The 27,055-nt window shown below is 22.5% G+C and overlaps 1 protein-coding gene across 1 annotated transcript in view; it reads right to left on the bottom strand.

Annotated features, from left to right (window-relative positions):
• Positions 1 to 27,055, bottom strand: part of LOC134837883 (uncharacterized) — a 52,998-nt gene that overhangs the window by 8,546 nt on the left and 17,397 nt on the right. The window contains exons 4-6 of the mRNA XM_063853275.1: positions 17,559 to 18,114; positions 8,736 to 8,838; positions 8,457 to 8,676 (exon numbers count right to left, since the gene is read on the bottom strand). Of these exons, the coding sequence (XP_063709345.1) occupies positions 8,457 to 8,676; positions 8,736 to 8,838; positions 17,559 to 18,114 (879 nt within the window). The remainder of the gene's footprint in view (positions 1 to 8,456; positions 8,677 to 8,735; positions 8,839 to 17,558; positions 18,115 to 27,055) is intronic.

Raw genomic sequence — 27,055 nt, 5'->3', positions numbered from 1 at the left:
AATAAAAAGTTTTAACAGTGGCAATTTAGTTTACTGCAAAACTGAAACTCGTGTTCTCAAAAGTTGCTCTTTTCACAAAATTTTTAGTTTTTTATTTTAATAAAAAATCGATTAGAACGCCAATTTTCGACTCAATCGAAGAGAAATATTTGAAATGCTTCAATTGTGATTTTGATATTAAATAGTTGCAAATCCGAGAAATATGTTTCAAATATTAATTGGAGCTTATTGAATTCCTTCTTGAAATCCAAAAATTAAATTTTGATGACAAAATTTGATTCAGACGGAATTTAATTTAATTTATGTCAAATTTAGAAAATTAATTATTTTAAAGGTTTATCTATGAAATGCATAGAATTCTCCTCATATGAGCTGCAAAATATGGTATTGTCTTTATAAATTGATTTTTCACAGAATTTGATAAATTATTAAATAAATGTTATTTGTTAGTAACAGGAATTTTCGTTCAAATAATTGTTTTGTTTAGGTTTAGATTAAATTTATTATCTAGATATTTAATAAAAATTTTAATAAAATATTTTTTAGTGAATTTTTCGATATTTTTTTTTAATATAAAATTAATTTATGAAATCTTAAAAAAAATATTAAAAAGAGTTTTTTTTAATTAAATGGAATTAATAAAAATTAAATTTGTTAATTAAATAAAATTAAAATTAAATTAAATTTAATTTAATAAATAATAGTGTTCTCCCTATATACATGTCGACCTGCATGCAGCATAAAATTTACATGTCGACATGTAAAATATGAAAATAAAAATATTTTGAAGGAAATTATTTTTTTAAAGAAAAAAAAATATTTTTACTTTTTTAGTAGCTATTAAAGACCGATACAATAAAAGTCAAATGTTTTGGATTAAATAGCTCTAAAAAACATTACGACACATACATTTTTTTAAGATTTTTCAAATTTTTGAAAAAAGGTTTTGAGGTTTCAAAACGAGGGTGACTATTTTTTTCTATCAATAATGCAAAAGTTTCAATGAAAAAAATAGACTTTAAATATTAGTTTAACGAAAATAGATATTTTTAGATTTATTAAGCTACATAATGGTAAAAAATTACTGAAATTTGAAATATGTCTTAATTAGAAAATCGGTATCGATACCTATGACTAATAATATTTTAAAAATATTTTTTATTATTTTTTTATTTTGATCAATTTTGAAAATTATTCGAAAATTCTTTATTCAATTATTAATTAATTTTTTAATTAGTGTTAAAAAAATCATTTTTTCTTTAAAAAACTTAAATTAATTAATAAATTTAATTAAATTTATAAAATAATTTTAAAAAAATTTATTAATTGAATTTCATTAATTAATAAAAAAAATAATAAAATTAAAAATTAAATTAATTTGTTATAAATTGTAATAAATTATTTTTTGGTGAATTTTTTTTTTATATAAATTTAATCCATAAAATTTAAAAAATATTTAAAAAGTCTCTTATTTAATTAAATGAAATTAATAAAAATTAAATTTATTAATTAAATAAAATTATAGTTAAATTAATAATTCAATAAAAAATTTAATAATAAAAAAAAATTAAATAAATAAATAAAATTTTCAAAAAATAATTAAATTAATTGAAAAATTTCTTAAATTTTATATTAAAATTTTTACAGCAAAATTTCACTAAAAAACTCAAATTATTAACTTTAAAAAAAATTTCCACAAAAAAATAAAAAGTAAAACAAATTTTCCAAGTCATTGATTCTAAATTTGTTATTCGACTGTTTTTTTCTTGTTTTCCTTTTTAATAACAATAATAATAAACGACAGAATTTTTTTTGTTGCACGTGCTCAAATTGAGGATGAAAAAAAAATGGAAATTGCAAATAAACTTTTATATTTTTTTTTTGTTTTGTGGATTTGTCAACAATATGGCTCAATTTTCATTTTTTTTTTAATTTAAAAAATTTTTTTTTGGACTAAAGCGCTTTTTTATTAAAAAAATTATTTAAAATAAATAAATAAAAATATTTTGTTAAAAAAATGTCATTTTAGGAAATTAAAGAAAATTTTCCATTAAAACGAATATTTTTTTAAAAAGTACATTTTTTGCGGAAATAAGTTAAAAATTCGTTCGGACAGGAAACTAATATCAATAACAGACTTGTTTTATTTTTTTATTTTTTTTTTCGTCGATTGTTTGCTCAATTTCCCATTTGAAACAGAGAATGATGAAATGTTTTAGACAGGTAAATAACAAAAAAAAAGTTTCGCTATTTTTTGTTTGTTTAACTCTAAAGTCCGAGTTTATTTTAAACGGATGTTAATTTTTTCGAGTGTTATTCAATTAAAGTGATGAAAAACAAACTAAATGAACAACAGATTTGAAAAAAATATTTTTTCCCTCAAACTGTAATTTTTTTATCGAATAAAAAATATTAATATTTATTCCATGTAGCTATCAATTTTTTTTTTCGTTTTCCTTTTCGATTTTTTTTTCCGAGTGGACTTGTCTAAATAAAAAAAAAATGATAACCATATCAGACAGAATATTTTTTTTTACATCTGTATATTTTAACTGGCATCAATAAAAGTAAATGGGACAACATTTTCTGTTAGATGTCGTCTAATAAATCAAATTCTCTGTGTGTATGGCAATATTTTCGTATTATGCAAGACCTTTGTGTAACAAACGATGACATCCACAAATTCATGTACGCACATTTCCGATTACTCATGCTTTTAGACGACAAAAAATGGGACAAAAAAAGATGTACAAAAGTTGACGAAGGAAAAAAAGGGAAAAAAAGTTACAAATAAATGATGCAAAAATTTCCCAGACATTGTCTCGTGTAAGGCGAAGGACATTGTGCAGGCGCCTGGTAGCTCAAGTCAATTTGTTTTAATTTGCTGATAGCAAGAATCTTCGCAAAAGAATTTTTTTAGCTTTTTTTCCAATAAAATAATACGATTAATTTTTCTTTTGCAGAACCACATGTCTGACTTTTCTGAATAAATATCATCAACGAAACTCATTGGAAATGGCAAAACGAAGAATATAACAATAATAAATGGAAACTTTATGTCTCATAAACGGCAAACAATTTTATTGCTTTTGTGTGCCGAATACATCTAGTTAAACAACATACACACGATATTATTTTAGGATCATCGATTTTCAGATACCGCACACACATTTCAGATGATGATGAAATTATGTATATTTGTGGTTGTTTTACAACACTTGAAGCACATCGCCGAAGACGAAGAAAGAAAAGTGAAAGTGCTTACATGGCCCGAATTTCTTTTGGAATGATAAAAAGAAAGTTTTTCATGTTGTGCTGAAATGAGCTTTTATAGATATGGGAATTAATAAATGAAGATACGTTGAGAAAATGCCAAAATATATGCGAAACAGAGAAATTGGGAATACATGAGGCGAAGATTTTGATCTTAAATTTATCGTAGAGCAAAGAAATGAACTGATAGGAGGGAAAATTGTTAACAAGACAGGATTTAATTAAACATGGAAAATTTAATATAAGCAAGAATATTTTTTTTTGTCTTGAAAAGATTTTCGTAAAGTTTGATTTTTTTTGTTTTTTAATTTAAATGTTCAATCATCAACAAAATTTAAAAAAAAGTGAAGTTTACAATATTATTTAACTTAAAATTATTTTTTAATTTCCTAATTTAATTTAATCTTTTAATTTAAAATTAATTTAATTAAAAAGCTATATAAATTTTTTGTTTTATCATTTCTTTCATATTTCATGACTTTAATTTTTTTTTTATTTTTTACTCAAAAATAAAATTTAAAAAATTATTTTAAGGATAAAAATTTATTATTTTTTAAATTTTTTTTTTTTATTAAAAAATAAAATATTTTTTTTAATATTATGTACAAAAAATTAAAAATCAAATAATTTTAACAAAAAATTTATTAAATTTGTTAACTTTAAAAAAATTTAAAAATTTTTAATAAAATTTAAAATTTTTAATTTTAAAATTTTCAAAATTTTTATTTTTTCATGTTTTAATTAGAATTTTTATTTTTTTTTACTTAAAAATGATAATATTTATAAAAAATAATAAAATATTATTTTTAATATTAATTAAAATTTATTTAAAAATTTAATTTTATTTAATTAAAATTATTTTTGATTTTTTTTTATTATTTGAATTTCACTTAAATAAATTTTTTGAAATATATTAATTTTAAAAAAATTTTTTTGTTTCAATTAAAATTATTTTAAAAGATTTTTTAATTTTTTTAAAAAAAAATTTAATTGAAAAAATATTTAAAATAAAATTTAAAAAAAATAAATAAATTTATATAAATATAAAATATTAAAGATTAAGTAAAATTGAAAAAAATTCAAAAATATTTTTTTTTAAAAGAAAAATTAAAAAAAATTATTAAAAAAATTTTTTTTTTTTTAAATTAAATAATAATAAAAATTAATTAATTATAATTATTTAATAATTAAAATTTATTTATCATTTATTTATTTTAATAATAATTTTAAAAAAATTTAATCAATCAATTTTAATTAAAATTATTATTTTTAATTAAATTATTAAATTATTTAAATAATGTTTCAGGTATATAAACTGAAGTTTGTCACACTTTTAAATTTAAAACAACAAAAAAATCTCCAAATCGCATTATTTCTGCAAAATATGTCAACACCTTGTCCCATTGTCCTCATCTTAAAACTTTCACTCCTTTATAATATTTTCTCCTTTTTTTTTTGCAAAATCTCAACACGCACAAAAAAGCAAAAAATCTGTTATTAAAAAAGATAACTTTTTATTGCAACCGGAACGAAACGTAACATCATCGCATGTTGTTCTTTTTGTTTTTTTTTTCGTTCGTTGCTTTTCTTTCATTTGACGGCAACACTCATAAATCCTTTTGTTTCTCTATATTGTTCTTGATGACAGCAATATCTCTGCAGTGCGCGCTCTTTCGCTTACTGGCATTCCAAATCTTTTATTTTTGCAAAAAAAAATCTAACATCAACGTTTTAAAAATGAATGAACGGAGAGAGAAAAAGAGAGAAAATAAACAAAGAATGGGATGGCGATGATTATTCGACACAGGAGAAAAAAATTAATCCGTCGAAATATGGACTGCAAAAAAAAATCGGGGGAGGAGAAGTTTTATTTGTTTAATATATTTCGAAAGTAAGCCCGATATTTAGTGCGATGCGATTTTTTGTTAAAATAAAAAAAAAATAAAATAAAAGTTTCTTGTAAAGCTTCTCCTTTAGGACCAAAGTAGCATCCGGCGCGTTGCATTTGTCGACATTCGTCATTGCCGGAAAATTTTTCTCTATCTGTAAAACTTTTGTTTGTTTTAGACAAACCATGTTTATGTTTAGGATTTTCATCTCGTTTTGTTGTAACTCGCTTGATGTTTTATTTAGCTTTTTTTTTTCATTCAGCAAAAAAAAAGTTGTACAAAAGGATTAAACTTTTGGAATGATGAAAACTTTTTTTTTTCATTGTTCAACAAATTTGTAAAATAAAATAAAATAAATTATAAGACAAAGTGGCGTGCCAGAAGAGATTAAATAGATTAGAGGATTTTATGGCAAAATTTTTAAAAATATTTTTTTTAGTAATCCAAACTTTGGCACGATTCATCAAAAAACTAACGACCATCAATTATTGACTTATTTCAAGTTTTCCAGATTTTTCCTGCCAAGATGCTTCGAAAAAGAAAAAAAAAAGATAAAACAAATTCGTACTTCATTCAATTCATTCGACACCGACATTTATTTTATTTTATGGGGAATCTTGCGTCGTTCTCGGGAATTCACGTGCTTTATCATCATTACATGCAAACGATAAGGAAACCAAAAGAAGACGAAGAAGAAAAGGAAAGAATGTGAAATATTTGCTCCTCTTTTGGTTTTTGTGTATGCGCCAATATAATGATTGGAAACGCTTTTATACACCTGTGAGATGATATTTTCCGAGTTTTACTGTACAAAATTTCTTTTGTGTAAAGATAAAATTTGCGAGATTTTAAAATTTTATAAAATATTAATTTTTAAAAATTTTTTAAGCCAAAACATTTTTTTGAAAGTATTTTTTTTTTTTATTTATTCAATTTTTTTTAAATAAAAATTTTAATTTTTTTAAATTTTAATTTATTAAATATAATTTTAATAAATTATTTTAAAAATTAAATAACTAATTAATTTTTTTTTAAAATTTAATTTTTATTTAATTTACAATTTTATTTATTTATTTATTTTTAATTTTTAAAATATTTATCTTTCAAACTTTTTCTAAATTATTAAAAATTTTATTTTAATTTTTTAAATTTATTTATTTTATTATTAAATTTATTTAATTTATTTATAATTTATTTTTTTAAAATTTAATTTTTTAAATTTAATTAAAATTTTAAAAAAAATAGCTAAAATAAAAATAAATTTTAAAAATTTTTTTTGTCACAAAAAATTTATTTAAACAAAATGCCAATTTTTTTTAAATTAAAAAAAATAGTTTTATTTTTTAAGAAATCATTTTAAAAAATTTTTTTTTTGAAATTTTAAATTTTTTAAATCAACAATTAAATTTTTTTTTTTTTAACAAAATTAACTTTATAAGTTTTTTTTAAATAAATTTATTTAAATATTGTTAAAAAATTATAAAATTAAGTTAAAAATGCTAAAAAAAAATTGCAAAATTAATTTTCTTCTTTAAGCTAAATTTTTAATTTTTTTTTTTCTTCGAAAAGTAAATTTCTCACAAAATTCTCTTTATACAATTTTTTTTCAATAGATTGCGAAAAACGACTCCTCACACACACGGCAATAACTTATTTACTCAGGGAAAAAAGAATAAAAAACACGAAAAAAGTAAATGGAACAAAGGAGAGAAAAAAAATGTCTTGAGTGCCACATAAGTCACACGTTCAAAAAGTACATCAATATTGCTTATCATCGTCGTTGTCGCTGTTGTTGTCGTGTCATTTATCACACGCATTACCATACAAATTTTTAAGGTGATCAATAAACTCGAATTAAAAGGGAAGCGAATTGCCCGAAAAGAAGGGAGAAAATTTAAAGGATTCTTTGTTGCCGTTTTTTTTCTATAGAATTGAGAACGCTTCTTGATTGCCGAATCGTGTTAAATGTCAAATTTACATTGAGTTTGATTAAGCACTTTTTGCGGGGAGAAAAAAGTTGTAAAAAAAATTGTCTGAAAATTTGTCAAACGAAATTAAAAAACGATTCATTGAAAAAATTTCTTGTCAAAAAAAAAAAATTCAATGGAATTCATGCAGTAAAAATTCAATGAAAAATTTTGTGAAAACATCCAAATTTAATTTTTTTATTATTCAGAGAATTTTGTCTGTCAATTTTGAATGCATTTTTTTAGCAGAATTGTTCAGAAAAAATATGTCAATATTCATCATGATAAAAAAAATAATAATAAAAATTCAATGTTTTATCATAAAATTGATTTTTTTCAAGAAAATAAAATTTATTTAAATTTTTTTAATAAATAATTAAAAATAAAATAATTATTTTAAAATAAATTTAATTGAACAAATATGAAATAATTAATTAAATAATTTTAAAAAAAATAAATTAAATTAATTAATTTAATAAAATAAAAAAAAATATTTGAAAAAAAAAAAAAAAAAAATTAAAAATATTTAAATAAAAATTAGATTTAAATTTTAATAAAAAAATATTAAAAAATTCAATAGTTAAAAATATTAAAAAATATTTTTTTTATTCAAAAAAAAAATTTTTAATAAACTTTTAATTTTATAAAAATTTAATTTAATTTTAATTTAAAAAAAAAAAAATATTTATTTGATTTGAAAATTAATTTTAATTTTGTTCATTTATTTTATTATTTTTTAATTATTATTAAATTTTATAAAATTAATTTAAATTTTAAATTTTTTAAATATTTATAAAAAAAAATTTCTTTTTCAAATTGACAAAATCACTTCACACATAAATTCTCTTGCGTGTTTTACATTTTTCATAAAAAAAATCAAAGCCATCAGCAAAATTTTCGGGGGTTGAACGATTTACAACTTTGCCAAAAAAAAAGGAAATTTATCAAAAAAATGTAAATAAACGTCTTGCGGTTTATTCGTGCTCGTCATTTTCTTGCCTTAAAAAATTTTAAACAACATTATTATTATTACGATGCGTCACCTTTGTGCTGATAACTTCCGATTTTTCACCTTTGTTGTTGAAAATGTAAACTTTTCACGTCTTTCAACGCCCAAGGGACCCACACGTGCTCTCACATGTGTGAAAAACGAAATGATTATCACCTTTACCATTTTTATTTTTTTTTTGTCGCATGAAAAAGTGTGAAAAGTGACACACAAGTTGTTGTTATGATAATGGGTCCTAAAAACGTAATGATTTTATCCTCGTCATGTCGAGTCATGTCACGTCGCCTTTTTTTTATCAATGAAAGTCGTTAAACTTACCGTTCACATGCAAATGATAGGTGATTATTCGCGGCGGATGCGTCGAAACTTGACATTCGTAGACACCCTCGTCATCCTTGATGACACTCTCGATCTTGAGGCGCCAATTATTCGGGTACTGAAAGTCGATGGTGTACCGCGCGTCGCCCGAATACGTTTGTTTGCCCACTGTCAGGAGCTGCAACGCCGTTTGTCCCTGTCTCCGGTGCACCCATGAAACCTGAACACGGAAACTTTTAATTAAATGCCTCGAAAACCGAGAGAAAAAAAGCTACTTACCGTTTTATCCAATAATAAACTTATTCTACAATGTAAATAGAAAGTGCTGCCAGCTTGCACTGTGATGTTTGTAACGTTTCCTGTTTCAAAGTGTGGTCCATATCTGAAAGGCAGCGGAGAAAAAACAACAAGTCAAAAGGTTAGTTAGTTGATTCAAGTACCGAGAAATGAAAATGTGTGTGCGACGACGCGTTCACTCAATTCTTTGAAGGAAATTACAAAAAAATAAAAGTTCGACTGCATGTGAGGAGAAAAGTTTTTGCAAGAAATCGGTTCATTAAATTCCAATAAAATACAATTTTTTTATAAAATTTAATATTGCACAAAAAATGTGACTCGAAATGAAAGTAGAAGAAGAAAAATAAAATAGAAATTTTGTTGTGTGAAATTTGCAGGTATTCGTCCTACTTTTGTTCGACACTTGGGATTCAAATGAATTTTCTCTTTTAATTTACTGCTCTGTTGTTCGTTTTTATGGTATTTTTTTTATAGAAAAAACTTTAAGTAGGATGGCGCAAAATTTTTTTTTAAATATTTTTTTTTATTCTTTAAAATTAATAATTCTATGGAAGAATTTCGAAAATAATTTCAAATTTCGAATTTCGAAAATAATTTGTTCGAAATAATTATTTTGAAATTTTTCGAAAATTGAAATAATTCGTTCGAAATAATTCTTTTGAAATTTTTCGAAAATTGAAATAATTCGTTCGAAATAATTCTTTGGAAATTTTTCGAAAATTGAAATAATTCGTTCGAAATAATTCTTTGGAAATTTTTCGAAAATTGAAATAATTCGTTCGAAATAATTCTTTGAAAATTTTTCGAAAATTGAAAAAATTCGTTGGAAGTATTTCGAAATAATTATTTAAAAATTTTTCGAAGATTAAAAAAATTCGTTGAAAAATTGTTCGAAAAAATAATTCTTTGAAAATTTTCGAAAATTGAAAATAATTCGAAATTAAAATAACTCATTCGAAATAATTCGAAAAAATAATTTAATTTGAAAAAATTTTTTATAAATACTTCGAAACTCGAAATAATTAATCTCACACAAAAAAATAATTGAAAAATCAAAAGCATCAGTTTTCAACCTTTTTTTGTTTGTAAATCCTTTTCAAACTGTAATCTTTTCGACAACAAAGCATCAAGTTGTCACAAGCTTCTGAATAAAATGACAACAAAGCATCAAAAAAGCAAGCCACTTGAATCTTTTGTCATTGTCATGCACTTCTGCTGCACTTTCCTTATCTCGCAATCAACGGTTAAGTACTTTATAATGAAATTCCATTGTTAACACATTAAAGTTGACATCCTAGCTACTCATTTGTTGGAATGGAGGCAGGCAGACGCAACTTAAACGGCGACACACAAATATAAATCTTCTTTTGTTAAATTACTTTTCTTCTTCTCGAAAGTATTTTTTTTTTCATCTTTTCGCTTCTTTTTCGAGATAATACTTTTATGCAATTTGTTTTGTGCAAAAAAAAATGCACTTGACTTAACCACAATACAACAAAAAAAAACAACGTCGAATAGGTCAGAACTGATCCAATCTCCTTCTCGCTTTTCTTCATTAAATTTTACTCGTTTGCTCTCTCGGGCATGCCAAATTTCTTATTTTCTGCTAAATAAAAAAAAATACACAATGCACAATTTTGTCCTTTTCTATTTTACGGAACATGCCGCAAATACAATAGACAGTAAAAATAATAATCGTCGTGTTCTTGTGGCGTATCATAGAAACTCGTTTTCGTGGTTGAAGCTTCGTCATTGCTGCTTATCATTTTTTGCATTTTTTCTATTTTTTGTAAAAGAAAAAAACTAAACTGAAATTATCAACGGAAAAAAACTTTTTTCTCTTGTTTCGTAAGAAAAGAATCTTAGCTAAGCGAAAAAAAATTTTTAAAAGAAGAAAAACGGGCGAAAAGTTTAAAGAACTTTTTATTCATTTATTTTTATGGGGGTGCAGCGATAGTGAGACGACTGAAAATAAATTTATCGTAAAATTAGCATATTTGAGGAGGAGAGCTTAAAAAAGTTTTTTTCATGATTTTTTTTTATATTGTATTGTTAATAAAATTTTAAAAATTATGGGATTTTATGCGAGGAAAATAATAAAATTTATTTAATTTTATTTTTCAAAAAAAAAAAATTAATTTAAAAAAAAATATATTTTAATTATTTTAGCGAAAGAAATATTTTAAAATTACATTTTTTGCCAAAACTTTAGTAATATATTTTTATTAATTAAATATTATTAAAAATTAGGTATCTTAAACTAAATAATTAAAATTATAATTTCAAAAATAATTTTATTTTTATTAAATATTTTATTTGACATGGTTTTGTTTTGAAATCTAAATCAAGAAACTGTGTCAAAAACTGTGTCAAAACAATTTTTGTCAAATCTTCCTCCAAATGGATAAAAATTTGTCAGAGGGCTCTAATTTATCATTTTTAATCATTTTATTGCCAAAAAATTGAAACTGAAAAAAATTTTTTTCTTTGACATAGTTTTGTTTTAAAAACTAAATAAATAGCAAAAAAACTGTGTCAAAACCTGTGTCAAAGCTATTTTTGTCAAATCTTGCTCCAAATGGATAAAAATTTGTCAGAGGGCTCTAATTTATCATTTTTAATCATTTTATAACTCAAAACTGCCAAAAAATTGAAACTGAAAAAAAATTTTTTCTTTGACATAGTTTTGTTTTAAAAACTAAATCAAGAGCAAAAAAACTGTGTCAAAAACTGTGTCAAAGCTATTTTTGTCAAATCTTGCTCCAAATGGATAAAAATTTGTCAGAGGGCTCTAATTTATCATTTTTAATCATTTTATAACTCAAAACTGCCAAAAAATTGAAACTGAAAAAAATTTTTTTCTTTGACATAGTTTTGTTTTAAAAACTAAATCAAGAGCAAAAAAACTGTGTCAAAAACTGTGTCAAAGCTATTTTTGTCAAATCTTGCTCCAAATGGATAAAAATTTGTCAGAGGGCTCTAATTTATCATTTTTAATCATTTTATAACTCAAAACTGCCAAAAAATTGAAACTGAAAAAAATTTTTTTCTTTGACATAGTTTTGTTTTAAAAACTAAATCAAGAGCAAAAAAACTGTGTCAAAAACTGTGTCAAAGCTATTTTTGTCAAATCTTGCTCCAAATGGATAAAAATTTGTCAGAGGGCTCTAATTTATCATTTTTAATCATTTTATAACTCAAAACTGCCAAAAAATTGAAACTGAAAAAAAAATTTTTTCTTTGACATAGTTTTGTTTTAAAAACTAAATCAAGAGCAAAAAAACTGTGTCAAAAACTGTGTCAAAGCTATTTTTGTCAAATCTTGCTCCAAATGGATAAAAATTTGTCAGAGGGCTCTAATTTATCATTTTTAATCATTTTATAACTCAAAACTGCCAAAAAATTGAAACTGAAAAAAAAATTTTCCTTTGACATAGTTTTGTTTTAAAAACTAAATCAAGAGCAAAAAAACTGTGTCAAAAACTGTGTCAAAGCTATTTTTGTCAAATCTTGCTCCAAATGGATAAAAATTTGTCAGAGGGCTCTAATTTATCATTTTTAATCATTTTATAACTCAAAACTGCCAAAAAATTGAAACTGAAAAAAATTTTTTTCTTTGACATAGTTTTGTTTTAAAAACTAAATCAAGAGCAAAAAAACTGTGTCAAAAACTGTGTCAAAGCAATTTTTGTCAAATCTTGCTCCAAATGGATAAAAATTTGTCAGAGGGCTCTAATTTATCATTTTTAATCATTTTATAACTCAAAACTGCCAAAAAATTGAAACTGAAAAAAAAATTTTTTCTTTGACATAGTTTTGTTTTAAAAACTAAATCAAGAGCAAAAAAACTGTGTCAAAAACTGTGTCAAAGCTATTTTTGTCAAATCTTGCTCCAAATGGATTGAAATTTTCAGAGGGCTCTAATTTATCATTTTTAATCATTTTATAACTCAAAACTGCCAAAAAATTGAAACTGAAAAAAAAATTTTCCTTTGACATAGTTTTGTTTTGAAAACTAAATCAAGAGCAAAAAAAACTGTGTCAAAAACTGTGTCAAAGCTATTTTTGTCAAATCTTGCTCCAAATGGATAGAAATTTGTCAGAGGGCTCTAATTTATCATTTTTAATCATTTTATAACTCAAAACTGCCAAAAAATTGAAACTGAAAAAAAAATTTTCCTTTGACATAGTTTTGTTTTGAAAACTAAATCAAGAGCAAAAAAAACTGTGTCAAAAACTGTGTCAAAGCTATTTTTGTCAAATCTTGCTCCAAATGGATAAAAATTTATCAGAGGGCTCTAATTTATCATTTTTAATCATTTTATAACTCAAAACTGCCAAAAAATTGAAACTGAAAAAAATTTTTTTCTTTGACATAGTTTTGTTTTAAAAACTAAATCAAGAGCAAAAAAACTGTGTCAAAAACTGTGTCAAAGCTATTTTTGTCAAATCTTGCTCCAAATGGATAAAAATTTGTCAGAGGGCTCTAATTTATCATTTTTAATCATTTTATAACTCAAAACTGCCAAAAAATTGAAACTGAAAAAAAATTTTTTCTTTGACATAGTTTTGTTTTAAAAACTAAATCAAGAGCAAAAAAACTGTGTCAAAGCTATTTTTGTCAAATCTTGCTCCAAATGGATAAAAATTTGTCAGAGGGCTCTAATTTATCATTTTTAATCATTTTATAACTCAAAACTGCCAAAAAATTGAAACTGAAAAAAAATTTTCCTTTGACATAGTTTTGTTTTAAAAACTAAATCAAGAGCAAAAAAAACTGTGTCAAAAACTGTGTCAAAGCTATTTTTGTCAAATCTTGCTCCAAATGGATAGAAATTTGTCAGAGGGCTCTAATTTATCATTTTTAATCATTTTATAACTCAAAACTGCCAAAAAATTGAAACTGAAAAAAATTTTTTTCTTTGACATAGTTTTGTTTTAAAAACTAAATCAAGAGCAAAAAAACTGTGTCAAAAACTGTGTCAAAGCTATTTTTGTCAAATCTTGCTCCAAATGGATAAAAATTTGTCAGAGGGCTCTAATTTATCATTTTTAATCATTTTATAACTCAAAACTGCCAAAAAATTGAAACTGAAAAAAATTTTTTTCTTTGACATAGTTTTGTTTTAAAAACTAAATCAAGAGCAAAAAAACTGTGTCAAAAACTGTGTCAAAGCAATTTTTGTCAAATCTTGCTCCAAATGGATAAAAATTTGTCAGAGGGCTCTAATTTATCATTTTTAATCATTTTATAACTCAAAACTGCCAAAAAATTGAAACTGAAAAAAAAATTTTTTCTTTGACATAGTTTTGTTTTGAAAACTAAATCAAGAGCAAAAAAACTGTGTCAAAGCCATTTTTGTCAAATCTTGCTCCAAATGGATAAAAATTTGTCAGAGGGCTCTAATTTATCATTTTTAATCATTTTATAACTCAAAACTGCCAAAAAATTGAAACTGAAAAAAAATTTTTTCTTTGACATAGTTTTGTTTTGAAAACTAAATCAAGAGCAAAAAAAACTGTGTCAAAAACTGTGTCAAAGCTATTTTTGTCAAATCTTGCTCCAAATGGATAAAATTTGTCAGAGGGCTCTAATTTATCATTTTTAATCATTTTATAACTCAAAACTGCCAAAAAATTGAAACTGAAAAAAATTTTTTTCTTTGACATAGTTTTGTTTTAAAAACTAAATCAAGAGCAAAAAAACTGTGTCAAAAACTGTGTCAAAGCTATTTTTGTCAAATCTTGCTCCAAATGGATAGAAATTTGTCAGAGGGCTCTAATTTATCATTTTTAATCATTTTATAACTCAAAACTGCCAAAAAATTGAAACTGAAAAAAATTTTTTTCTTTGACATAGTTTTGTTTTAAAAACTAAATCAAGAGCAAAAAAACTGTGTCAAAAACTGTGTCAAAGCTATTTTTGTCAAATCTTGCTCCAAATGGATAAAAATTTATCGGAGGGCTCTAATTTATCATTTTTAATCATTTTATAACTCAAAACTGCCAAAAAATTGAAACTGAAAAAAATTTTTTTCTTTGACATAGTTTTGTTTTAAAAACTAAATCAAGAGCAAAAAAACTGTGTCAAAAACTGTGTCAAAGCTATTTTTGTCAAATCTTGCTCCAAATGGATAAAAATTTATCAGAGGGCTCTAATTTATCATTTTTAATCATTTTATAACTCAAAACTGCCAAAAAATTGAAACTGAAAAAAATTTTTTTCTTTGACATAGTTTTGTTTTAAAAACTAAATCAAGAGCAAAAAAACTGTGTCAAAAACTGTGTCAAAGCAATTTTTGTCAAATCTTGCTCCAAATGGATAAAAATTTGTCAGAGGGCTCTAATTTATCATTTTTAATCATTTTATAACTCAAAACTGCCAAAAAATTGAAACTGAAAAAAAAATTTTCCTTTGACATAGTTTTGTTTTAAAAACTAAATCAAGAGCAAAAAAAAACTGTGTCAAAAACTGTGTCAAAGCTATTTTTGTCAAATCTTGCTCCAAATGGATAGAAATTTGTCAGAGGGCTCTAATTTATCATTTTTAATCATTTTATAACTCAAAACTGCCAAAAAATTGAAACTGAAAAAAAAATTTTTTTTTTGACATAGTTTTGTTTTAAAAACTAAATCAAGAGCAAAAAACTGTGTCAAAGCAATTTTTGTCAAATCTTGCTCCAAACGGATAAAAATTTGTCAGAGGGCTCTAATTTATCATTTTTAATCATTTTATAACTCAAAACTGCAAAAAAATTGAAACTGAAAAAAATTTTTTTCTTTGACATAGTTTTGTTTTGAAAACTAAATCAAGAGCAAAAAAACTGTGTCAAAAACTGTGTCAAAGCAGTTTTTTGTCAAATCTTGCTCTAAATGGATTAAAATTTGTCAGAGGGCTCTAATTTATCATTTTTAATCATTTTATAACTCAAAACTGCCAAAAAATTGAAACTGAAAAAAAATTTTTTCTTTGACATAGTTTTGTTTTAAAAACTAAATCAAGAGCAAAAAACTGTGTCAAAAACTGTGTCAAAGCATTTTTGTCAAAAAATGGATAAAAATTTGTCAGAGGGCTCTAATTTATCATTTTTAATCATTTTATAACTCAAAACTGCCAAAAAATTGAAACTGAAAATAAATTTTTTCTTTGACATAGTTTTTTTTTTAAACTAATTCAAGAGCAAAAATAATTCAATAAAAATCATTTTAATTTATTTAATTTTATTGAATATTTTTTTTATTATTTTCTTTTAAATAAAAATAATTAATACTATTTTTAAAATTATTTAATCTTTTTATTTGAAGAAATTTGTTTTATTTCCGATTTTTTTTTTATTAAAAATTCTATTGGAAATTTTTATTTTTTTTTTTAATTTTTCAAAAATACAACTTTTTTACATTTAAGTTAATTAGATTTTTTATTGTCAAAAATCAATGAAAATTTAAATTTTTTCATTGTAATTTTCTTCAAATATAAAAAATTTTTTTTTCATGAAGTTCATGGCAAAATTTCTTTAACTTGAAAATTCTCTTCAAAAGAAAAGGAAAATCTCTTAAATCCAAAAAAAAAAACAAACTATGAAAGTAAATCACCTTTCATCATCGGATTTGATCATCTTTGTCTTACCAGAGGCGACACATTTCACAATTTTCGGGTAAATTGCCTTGTCATTTGTGAAAACAAACACCTCTATTAAGACATAATCATCGTCTCTCAGATTTTTTCCTCATCATGAGACAGACGAAAGGCATGAAAAAGGTGAAAATCCGTAAATATGCGTAACAAGATAATCATCCTAAGACACTAACAACAAAAAAGGGACTTGTTCTGAGATTATCTCGTCATGTTTTGCTCTTTTTCCGTACTTTTTGCATTGCAACGTGGTCAAATTGATTCTTAATTGCTTCCGTTGTTTCAGAAATGCGAGAAATTTTTAAATACAGACTTTTGTTCGTATTTTAGGCGAAAAATAATTCACAAAGCGAGTGGTTTCCAATTGTAATTTATTTTCGCTTTTTTGCCCGCGAGAGAACACGTGTAATATATTTTTCATTACATGCTGCTTAAATAAATAGTTTCGTCCCAAATGGATTTTAAAACAACATCGTCATCGTCGCACACAAATACACAGAAACTGACGAGTAAAAGATCGCAAATGAAAAATTTGAACAAGGGTCGAAAATAATTTCAGTCCAAAAAATGGATGCTTTTGCTTGAGAATTGAATCATTCAGAATTTAAAAAAAATAAAACAAAAAATTAATAAAAAAAAAATAATTTAATGAAAAAAAAATTAAAAATATAAATTAATTAAATTATAAAAAAATTAATAAATCAATAAAAAAAAATTTTTTGTCATAAAAAAATAATTTTCTAAAATTCTCACAATTAACAATGAAAATTCATTTATAAAGAAACATTTTTTTAATTTAAAATTTAAATAAATTTTTTAAATTTTCAAATTATTTTTTTTAATTTAAATTTTTTAAAAATTTAATCAAATTAATTAAAAATTTTTTTTTTATAAAAAAAATTTTTTTTAATTAATTTATTTAATTTTTTTTAATAATTTTTAGAAAAAAAAATTTTTTTTTAAATTAAAAAAAAAATATTAAATAATAAATAAATAAAAAAAATATTTTTTAAAAAAAAAAAATTTTTTTTATTTTTAATTTAATCAAACTTTTATTTTTTTAAATTTAAAAATTTTTTTTTTTTTTTTTGAGAAATTATGAAAAAAAAATAAATAAAATAATTTTGACTTTAACTATTTTCGACCCTGCTGTGAAAATGTTCGCTACTCACCTGTAGTCGTGATGATGATGTTTATTTATGTTCGGATGAGCATCGAAAACGTAATTCAGTCCGGGCGGCGCATTAATTTTGCTGTTTTTCGCCGCAATGCCAACCGCACTTTTGCCTCCGGCCGGCGGTAACGTAACTTTAACTGCACTTATTCGTTGTATGCGACTATTGTTGTGATGCGTCGCCGTTAAAAGTCCCTCGCTGCTATTTCTACTGCCTGCCTTGCTGTTACTTACGCTACTGATGGTACTCGATGTCGCTGCAATTGTCGACAATTCTGACGTTGCTGACACGAGTTTCGCATTGATTGTTGCCAAAGTCTCGACGAGCGACGTTGTTATTCGCGTCGATGGCAACGTCGAAGTACTCGTTGCGAGTGACGATGATGACGACGACGACGATGATGATGATGTTAACTTTTCGGTTAGACTAACACTACTTTTATTATTGACAGCTGCTGATTGAATATCTGCATTTGATATTGCCAATGTTGGCAAGGAAGTTGTCGATTTTTCGATTAGTTTTTCCTCTTGCTGTTCCGCAACTGATCCGATTGCTATGTTGTGGCAAATGGAATTAAAAGAGAGAAAAAAGGAAAAATTGAATCATTTGGGCACGTCAGAAAAACGTAGAGAGAGAAATGTATGACTTTGTTAATTAAATTTTACATAATCCAATAAATTGCGTGAAAGGCAAAAAAGATTAGAAAAAATTTTTTTAAAAGAATCCTTAAAAGTAGAAAATAAAATTTAAAATTGAATTTTAGTTGAATTACTGTTTTATTTTTTTTTGTGATTTTTATATTTGGAATTTTCATTGAAAAAATTTTTATTAAAAATTAAAAAAAAATAATTTTATTTAAAAAAAAAATATTATTTAATTTTGATATTTTTAATTTAATAAAGTTTGAGAATTTTCATAAATTAAATTTTTTTTTCCTTAAAAATCAAAAAATATTTTTTATTATTTTTTAAATTTTTAATTTAATTTTTTAAAAAATTAAAAAAATTTAATTATAAAACATTTCCTTTAAAATAAAAAAATTTTTTTAAATTTTTTTATTTTTAATTTTTAAAAAATTTTTATTTTTTTTTTATTTTTATAAAGTTTTTTTTAAAAAAGGATTAAAAATACTTTATTAAAATATTTTAAATTTTATAAATTTTCAAAAATTTAAATTTTTTTAAAATTAAAAAAAAAATAAAAAAATATTTATTTTTTTTTATTTTTAAAATTTTTTAAAATTGACATTTTATTTATTTTTTTTTTTATTTTATAACAAAAAATAAATCATTTTAATTTTTTTTAAATTTTATAAAATCAAATTAAAAATTTTTAAAGTATTTTTAATTTTTTAAAATATTTGGAAAAAAATCTAAAATAATTTTTAATTAATTTAAATTACATGATTAATTACTTAATAAAATTTAATTATTTTTTTAAATTTTCAATTTAATTTTTTTTTACTTTTTTAATAATTTTATTTAATTTATTGAATAATTAATAAAAAAAAAATAATTATTTTAAATCAAAAATTTAAAAAATTTATTTTTTTTATATAATGACAAAAATTAAGATTTAAATTATTGTTTCAAACTACATGAATTTTTTTTACAATTTTAAAAATTAATAGAGTAAAAAATCAAAAAAAGTGACTGAAAAAAATCCACAAAGCGAATTTCATTAAAAAACAACTAAAAAAAAGTAAAAGAAAGACTAAGTACAAAATATCATTTTCCGTCAATTAAATTACATTCATTTTTCATCCTTGCACCATATCACTCGGGCTTCCATTGTCGCTCGTCGTCGTCATCATCTCGGTCTGACTTTATTCCATGATAAATTGAATGACAGCGAATCGCAATATAATAATTGTACGTTCACGAGATGCTTAAAACGTTTCGAGTGTTCGCACGCTTGGGGATTATTTATGCATCTCGTCGCGAAAAAGTAAAAATGTGTAACGTAATCTCGTCGAGTGTACTTTGCTTTCTAATTTTATATTTTTCCTTCTCCTTCATTTACCACACAATTACATATCACATAAAATTGTGCGCTTCATTGGAGTCACATTTATGTGAATTTTATCAAATTATTTTACGCTCTTTTCTATTTTTTCTACTTCTAGCTCGTTGAGAACGTGTGAAGTGCCTTTTTTCTGAAGCGCAGAGACATTCAAGTCGACACACCGTGAAATTGAGGAAAAATCAACAAATGCAGGCGTTTGAGACGCAGAGCGAATCTCATTTCATGCGGGAAACCAAACACCATGCAACGATGAAATAATAGAAAAACGAAGAAAAAAAGCGAGAATAGCAGTAAAGAAGTGTTGTGTATACTTAAATGACATCAATTTAAGACTTGCCACAAGCAAACACTGTTTACCGACGACGAACATCGACGAGAAAAATAAACAATGCGTAGATGTTGCTTTCATGCTCAATTGATTTGATAACGCGAGCGTGTGTGAATGCCGCCGCCCAACAAACCGAGATAAATAATATTTTTAATGTGCTGAGGAGGATACTTGAGGAGGAAAATAAACGTGAGTATCTGTGGGAGAAAAGTAAATAACATGAGAGTGACGAGAAGATGCGGAACATCGATTTTAGGTAAGAAAATTATTTTTGTTTGCAGAAAAAGTTTCATTTTTTATGAAAATTTAAATTATTGGATTTTTTCAGGTCTCTTTTGTGAAACGAAAGAAGCAAAAATTGGGTCACGCATTTGTTTTTCAAACAAAAATCAGGATTTTAAAATAAATTTTCTTTTTCAGCAATCAATACGTAAAAAAAATACCGAAAATAGCCTATGTGTTTCTTGGTTTAAAATGTGAGCGTATTTATTATGAAAATATGAAAATTTGCGAATTTAATTGAATTGAATTCAATTTTTTATGAGTTTTCAACCAAAAATTCAAAAATAATTTTATTTGATAATTTTTCAGTAGAAAAATTTTTTAAAATGTCTAAAATATTTTTTTTTAAATTAAGAGCAAGTAAAAAAAAAATTTCGGAATTCTAATTCGAAGAATTTTTTAATCAAATAATTTAATAAAATTAATTAATTAATTAATAATTAATTAAAAGGTTTAATTTATTTAAATTTATTTATTTTCTAAAATTCAATTATTTTTCATCTGACATTTTTTTAAGTATTCAAAAATATTAATTATAATTAATAGTAAATAAAAAATAATAAAAAAAGTACTAAAAAATAATAAAGTAAAAATAATAAAATAAAAGAAGAAAAAATATAATAAGAAATAATTTAGAAAAATCAATTAATAATTAAATAAGTAATTATATTGAAAAATATTAATTAATAAGTCTCTATTTTAATTTATTTAAAAAAATAATTTATTTAATTATTTATTTACCAAAAATTCATTTATTTTTATCTGAAATTTTTTTTCAGTATTCTAAAATATTAATTTTAAAAATAAAAAACATTAAATTTTGAATTATTCGAATTTTGAATTTTATTTAAAAAAATATATTAAAAGGTCACTAATTTTATTTTTTTTTAATTTTTTTATTTAAATTCATTTATTTATCAAAATTTAAATTATTTTTCATCTGAATTTTTTTTTAGTATTCGAAACTATTAGTTTTAAAAATATAAATATTATAAAAATTGAAGTAAAAAAAATTAAATTATTCGAACAACTTTATTTTTTGTAGAGTTTTTCATTAAAAAATTTAAAAAAATAATTAAATAAATTTATTTAAAAAAAATAATTAAAAAGTCTCTAATTTTATTCATTTTAAATAATTAATTAATTTATTTTATTTTTTAATTTAATTTTTTTTTATATAAAAAAAATATTTTTTACGATTTTTTAAGGCATTTTTCTTAAAATTTTAAAAATTCAATAAAAATCCTCTGCTGAAAATTTAATTAATTTTTTTTGTTAAATTAAAAAATTTTTTATAAAAGAAACTGACAGACAAAACAACCCTCAAAGTCAAAAAAATCTTTAAAAAAAATAAAACCTCGCTTCGAAAAAAAACCTAAACAACAACTGATGCTCCAGAGAGAAAAAAAGAAATTCCTTAATGCATTCACGAAAAAAAAAGCATCAGCATTTCAATTGAATCATTTATATTTCATCTGACGCAAACAACTCTTCTTATCATCGCCAGCATCATCATCATCATCATCTTCAAACAAAAAAAAAATCTAACAGCCTAAAATAAAACAAAAATTTATCAATAACGTTTTTTTTCTGTGCTGTTAGTTGATTCACCAAAAGGATAGTAATCTCTGTCTTGCTGCTAGCGAAAGCACGGCAACATTTAACATTTTAAAAATTGTTTACCATTTTGTATTGTGCACAATAAATGCACAAAAGCGCATCTCAAACAAAAAAAAAGTTTAAAATGTTGCGCTGTGTCGAGCTAAGAAAACATTAAAAATATTCATGAAATGCAAATAATTTTTTTTTTGTAGAATTTTTTCCTCGCTCTTTTTTTTTGCTGTTAAATTGTATTCAAATATGCAATTGGTTTGCTACTTATTTGGATGGGAGCTTTTATTTGCGCAGTGAGGTAGATAAAAGAGCGACGGAAAAAAATTAAACGATACTTTTTATTTTTTTTTTCAAGTATTTGCTTTTATTATGATTTATTTTTTTTTGTTCGTTTGCGGCTAAAATTTGGTTTTATTTAAAAGAGTTGAAAAATTTTCAAATATTAAGTTGGAAATTTCCTGTCCGATATTTTTTTCAAAAAAAAAAAAAAAAAATAGGAAATAAGCAACATTTGCTTCAGGGACATGTCAAAGCAAAAATATTCAATATCAAAAATATTTTTTACTAAAAATTTCTGTACCGGAAGTAAATTTCCATGTCTTTGCTTATCGAATATCTAAAGGAAAAAGGGATCATCAAAGAATTTAAATCAATTTCTTATTGATAATCCGTGCCAGAAGGGACTGAATTGATTGAAAATCTAATCCAAATTGCACTATTTTTCGTCTTTTGCCATCCATCCGACATAATTCCCTCAATTTGTCGTTCTTCCTTCATGTTTCATGCTGAACTTTATTAGTCGCCATGTTTCACACTCCATAACGAGACGTAAAAACTTTTCTCACGTGAAACTTAATAAAGATGATAAAGTGCCATATTAAAGACAAACAAACTTTGTCCTTTAAAAAAAAAACTTTTTTTTTATAGTTTTGTTTCTGTCGCATGCAAAGTTCGTCGGGAGTGAAGAAGTAGCTTAGACGGGTTGAGTAACACTCTTCTTTTATCACTTTTTCGAATCTGCGAATAGTTTGTGAACAAGTTTCCGTATTTTTAATCACATTAAAGTCTCACGGTGAAATAATCAGATTAAAAATGAGAGAAATGAAGCTGTTCGTGTCTCTTAAGGGGGAAGGAAATCTAGAGAAAAGTTTCAAGTTTTGGCATTTTAAACACGACAACACGACGGGAACATGGCAAAGACGTGGTAACAACACCTTACACTATTTATTTATTTAGGTTTTTGGCAAGTACTTTGCCGGTTGTTGTTGTTGAACTTCGTGAAATTGATATTGTTTGAATATTTGAAGAGATTTTTTGTGTCTTTGAAAATTTGTGTAAATAATTATTTTTAAGGTCCAAAAAAAAAATTATCTCCTGAAAAAATTATTTTTTTTTTAATTTTTTTTTATAATTTTTTTTAAACTTATTAAATAAAAAAAATAAATTAAATTAAATTAAAATAATTTAAAAAAAATTAATCATTTTTTTATGAATTTTAATAAATTTAAAAATAATTTAATAATTAAAAAAAAATTAAATTAAATAATTTAAAAAAAATAAATTAATTCTTTTTATGAAATTAAAAATATATAAAATTAAATTGAAATAAAAATTTATTAATAAAAAATTTTTTAATTAAAAAAAATTATTTAAAAAAAATATTTAATTTAATTTAAAAATAATTTATTAAAATTAATTTAAATAAAATTTTTAAAAAAAAAATTTTTAATTTTTTTTAAATTTTTTTTTATTTATTTAATTATTCAACAATTCAACAATATTTTATTTTTAATTTAAATTAATTAAAGTTTAAGTATTAGTCTAAAATATTTTTTAAAAAGTGAAAAAAATTAATATATTAAATTTTTACTAAAAATTATAATTTTTTTTTTACAAAATTGCGATTTATAAATTTTTATTTAAAATATTCAAAATAAAGTCAATAAACTTGCCAAAAATAACTCAACACATTCAACAATAATCCCCAAAGAATGCTTCTTTATAATATTTTTTTTCTAATAAAAACCCTTTCAAAGCCAAAGGACTGATGTTTCTCTATTGAAAAGATATTTTGATTACTTTTTATGAAAAATATGGACTTATGAAGGCATCAACTGGGTCTTGACCTTGACAATCATCCGTTTTTTATATTTTTTGTTGAATTATGTAAAAAAATATTTTTATCCTCTTATGGTATTCAAGAAAAAAAAAATAATAATAAATACTTAATAAACTTAAAAAAATAAAAAAAAAATTTCGCATAAATATTTTATATAAAAGTTAAATTAAAAAAATATTAAATTCAAAAAATTTTTTAAAAAAATTATTAAAAATTAATTAAAAAAATTAAATATTTTATTAAAGTAAAAAAAATTAATATATTTTTCTTAAATTTATACTTTTTATTAATAAAAATACTAAAAAAAATTAAAATAATAAAAAAAAATAAAAATCAAAAAGAAAAAAATTAATGAAAAAAAAATCAAAATAAAGAATAAAAAAATTATTGAATAAAATATTAATCATTAAAAAATAAATATTTTATTAAACTGAAAAAAAATAAAAATATTTTTAAAAAATTTTGAAAATACTGATTTTGAAAAAAATTTTGAGAATAATTCATAATTTTTTTTAAATTTTTAATCCAATTAATTAATTTTTTTAATAAATTAAAACAAAATAAAAATTAATTTAAAAAAATGCGATTTCATGATTTTAACACAAATTTTCGTATTACAAGTTCCTCGAGAACTCTCTCTTGTCGTAATAAAAACTTATTTATGAAAAAACTTTTGAATAGAAAGGGTATTGTCCTTTTTGTTGTTATTCTTGCGTAGCTTCGCTTTTGTGTGTCGGTTATGGGATTTCGTTTTCTTACGTTATTTTACTCTTTTTTTTAATATAATAAAGTTTTCTGCACGGGCTTAAGTGTGATAACAACTTTGCTTCTTTTTATTAGGTCACAACTGAAAAATAAATGTAAATTATCTACAGAGCACTCGACGACGACACCCAGCATTCGGACAAATAGAATAATAAATTTGGCATTTAAAATAAATAACGAAATAATAACATTAAGCAAATGTCGTCGCCGCTGCTTCAGAGAAAAATGAAATATTGTTTTGTGATTATGCAGATGACATGATAGTTGTTGTTGTTGTTGTTGCTGCCGGGATTTAATTAAAATTTACGCCAAACAGCAGAAAAAACACGAAACACAGAAAATTTTCCATAATAATCCATTTTTTCACGCTGCAACATGCTCAGGAATAATCTAATCCAATTTATTATTTGTTTGTAATTTCATTTTAATATTATTACTTTTTATTGACACAGACACGGAAATATCCATGGTAATGGATTTAATGCTCTACCTTCATTACTTGAACAAATAAAACATAATCTACGGAGTAATTTTTCCGGTCGTTGTATAAATTTGCAGAGCAAGATAAAGATTTTTAATGTTATCTCTTCTGTCTTATTTTTTAGGTTGCCCGGCGGAGGAAAACAGGTTGAACAGTGCAAATTAGTGCGAATTAGACAGATAAATTAAGGTACATAGTTTGTTGACTCACAGACGCGCGCCGCCGCCTTTTTTTGATAGAATCAAGATGAAAGAAGTTTGCAAATTAAAACATTAATAAAAACTTTCCAGAAGATAAATTTTTTGGCGTAATAATAATAATTTCACAGACAACTCGAATGAAATGGATTTTTCGCAAGTTTAATTAGATTGTCCCAGGTTATGCGATTTTTTATGTTTCGATAAATTTTTGATTAAGGTTCCTTAATAAGATTAGAAGTTTTTACCTTTTTCTTTTATTTTAAGGTCAAGGTAGATCGAAAGAAAAATGTTTTTTTAAATGAATTGACTTCACGAGAATATTTTAATAAATTTTAATTTAAATTTAATTAAATAAATTTAATAAATTTTTAATAATTTTTCAAATTAATTAAATTTAATAAAAATTAATTAATAATTTTGGGCATATTCAAATATTTTTTTGTTGTTTTCAAAATTTAATTAATTTATTTTTAATGTAAAAATATAAAAATATTATTTTTAATAATTTTTATAATTTCAAAACTAAATTTTTTAATTTTCTGATAATTTTAAAAATTATTAAAATTTAATTTAAAATTAAAAGATAAAATAAAAGATAAAAGATAAATTAAATTAATTAAATAATAAATAAATTTTAAATAAAATTTAAACCTTTAAATTAATTAATTAAATTTAATTATTTGTGCTAAAAAATTATCTTCTTTAATCGATTTCAATAAAATTTTTTTTTTATTTTTTATAAATTTATAAAATAAAAATTCTTAACTCATCAAAATAATTCAAAACAATTCTCATAATTTTTTATTATTTTATGATAATTATAATAAATAAATATAAAATAAAAAAATATTAAATAGAAAATTGAATAAAATTTATTTATGTTTAAAAATTAAAAATTATTTTTTTAAATGAAAAAAATTATTCATCAATTTTCTTTTTTTTTTCAATTAAAAAAAAATAAGTTTCTAACAAGAATTTTAAAAAAATAATTTAAACGAAAAAAATATTCATGAACTTTAATTATTATTTAAAAAAATTCCCTTTAAACAAAAAATGTTTATTATTATTTTTTGTTAAAAATTAATTTTTAAATTAATAAAAAAAAATTTATTGAGTTTATTTTTGTTTCATTTTTTTAACTATATTTTATTTTTAATTTATTTTATTTACTTTATTTTATTTTTAATTTTATTTTATTTATTTTTTTTAATTTTATAAATTAAATTTTATGAATTTTATTAAAAATAATAATTTTAATGAATTTTAATTATTTTAACAAAAATTCCCATTTGAACAAGAAAATTTATTTAAAAACTTAATGAAAAAAGAAAATTTTCGCACCAATAAAATTAAATTCACTCATCGATTCATAAACACGAACCCGCCATCCATTAAAGTGAATTTTCGCAAAATAAATATTTATTATAATAAAGTTTTCCCTTTTTTGCCGCAATTTCTACGCGCGGAAGAACGAAGTCAAAATACGTTTTTTTTTTGTTGATTGTATAACTTACTTAACCATCATCATCATCAACATCGTCATAAAAGAAGAAAAGGAAAGTGTATTTTCCTTTTTTGCTTTCATACTTAATTTTAATAACAATAGACGAGAATAACGACGACGACGAGAAAGCAAAGACACAAAGTTCTTCAACGGTTGAATGAATCAGGAAGGTAAAT

Source organism: Culicoides brevitarsis, chromosome 1 (genome assembly GCF_036172545.1).
Source record: "Culicoides brevitarsis isolate CSIRO-B50_1 chromosome 1, AGI_CSIRO_Cbre_v1, whole genome shotgun sequence".
Taxonomy (NCBI): Eukaryota; Metazoa; Arthropoda; class Insecta; order Diptera; family Ceratopogonidae; genus Culicoides; species Culicoides brevitarsis.
The sequence above is the reverse complement of the archived record's forward strand: the minus strand, read 5'-3'. Positions and strand labels throughout refer to the sequence as shown.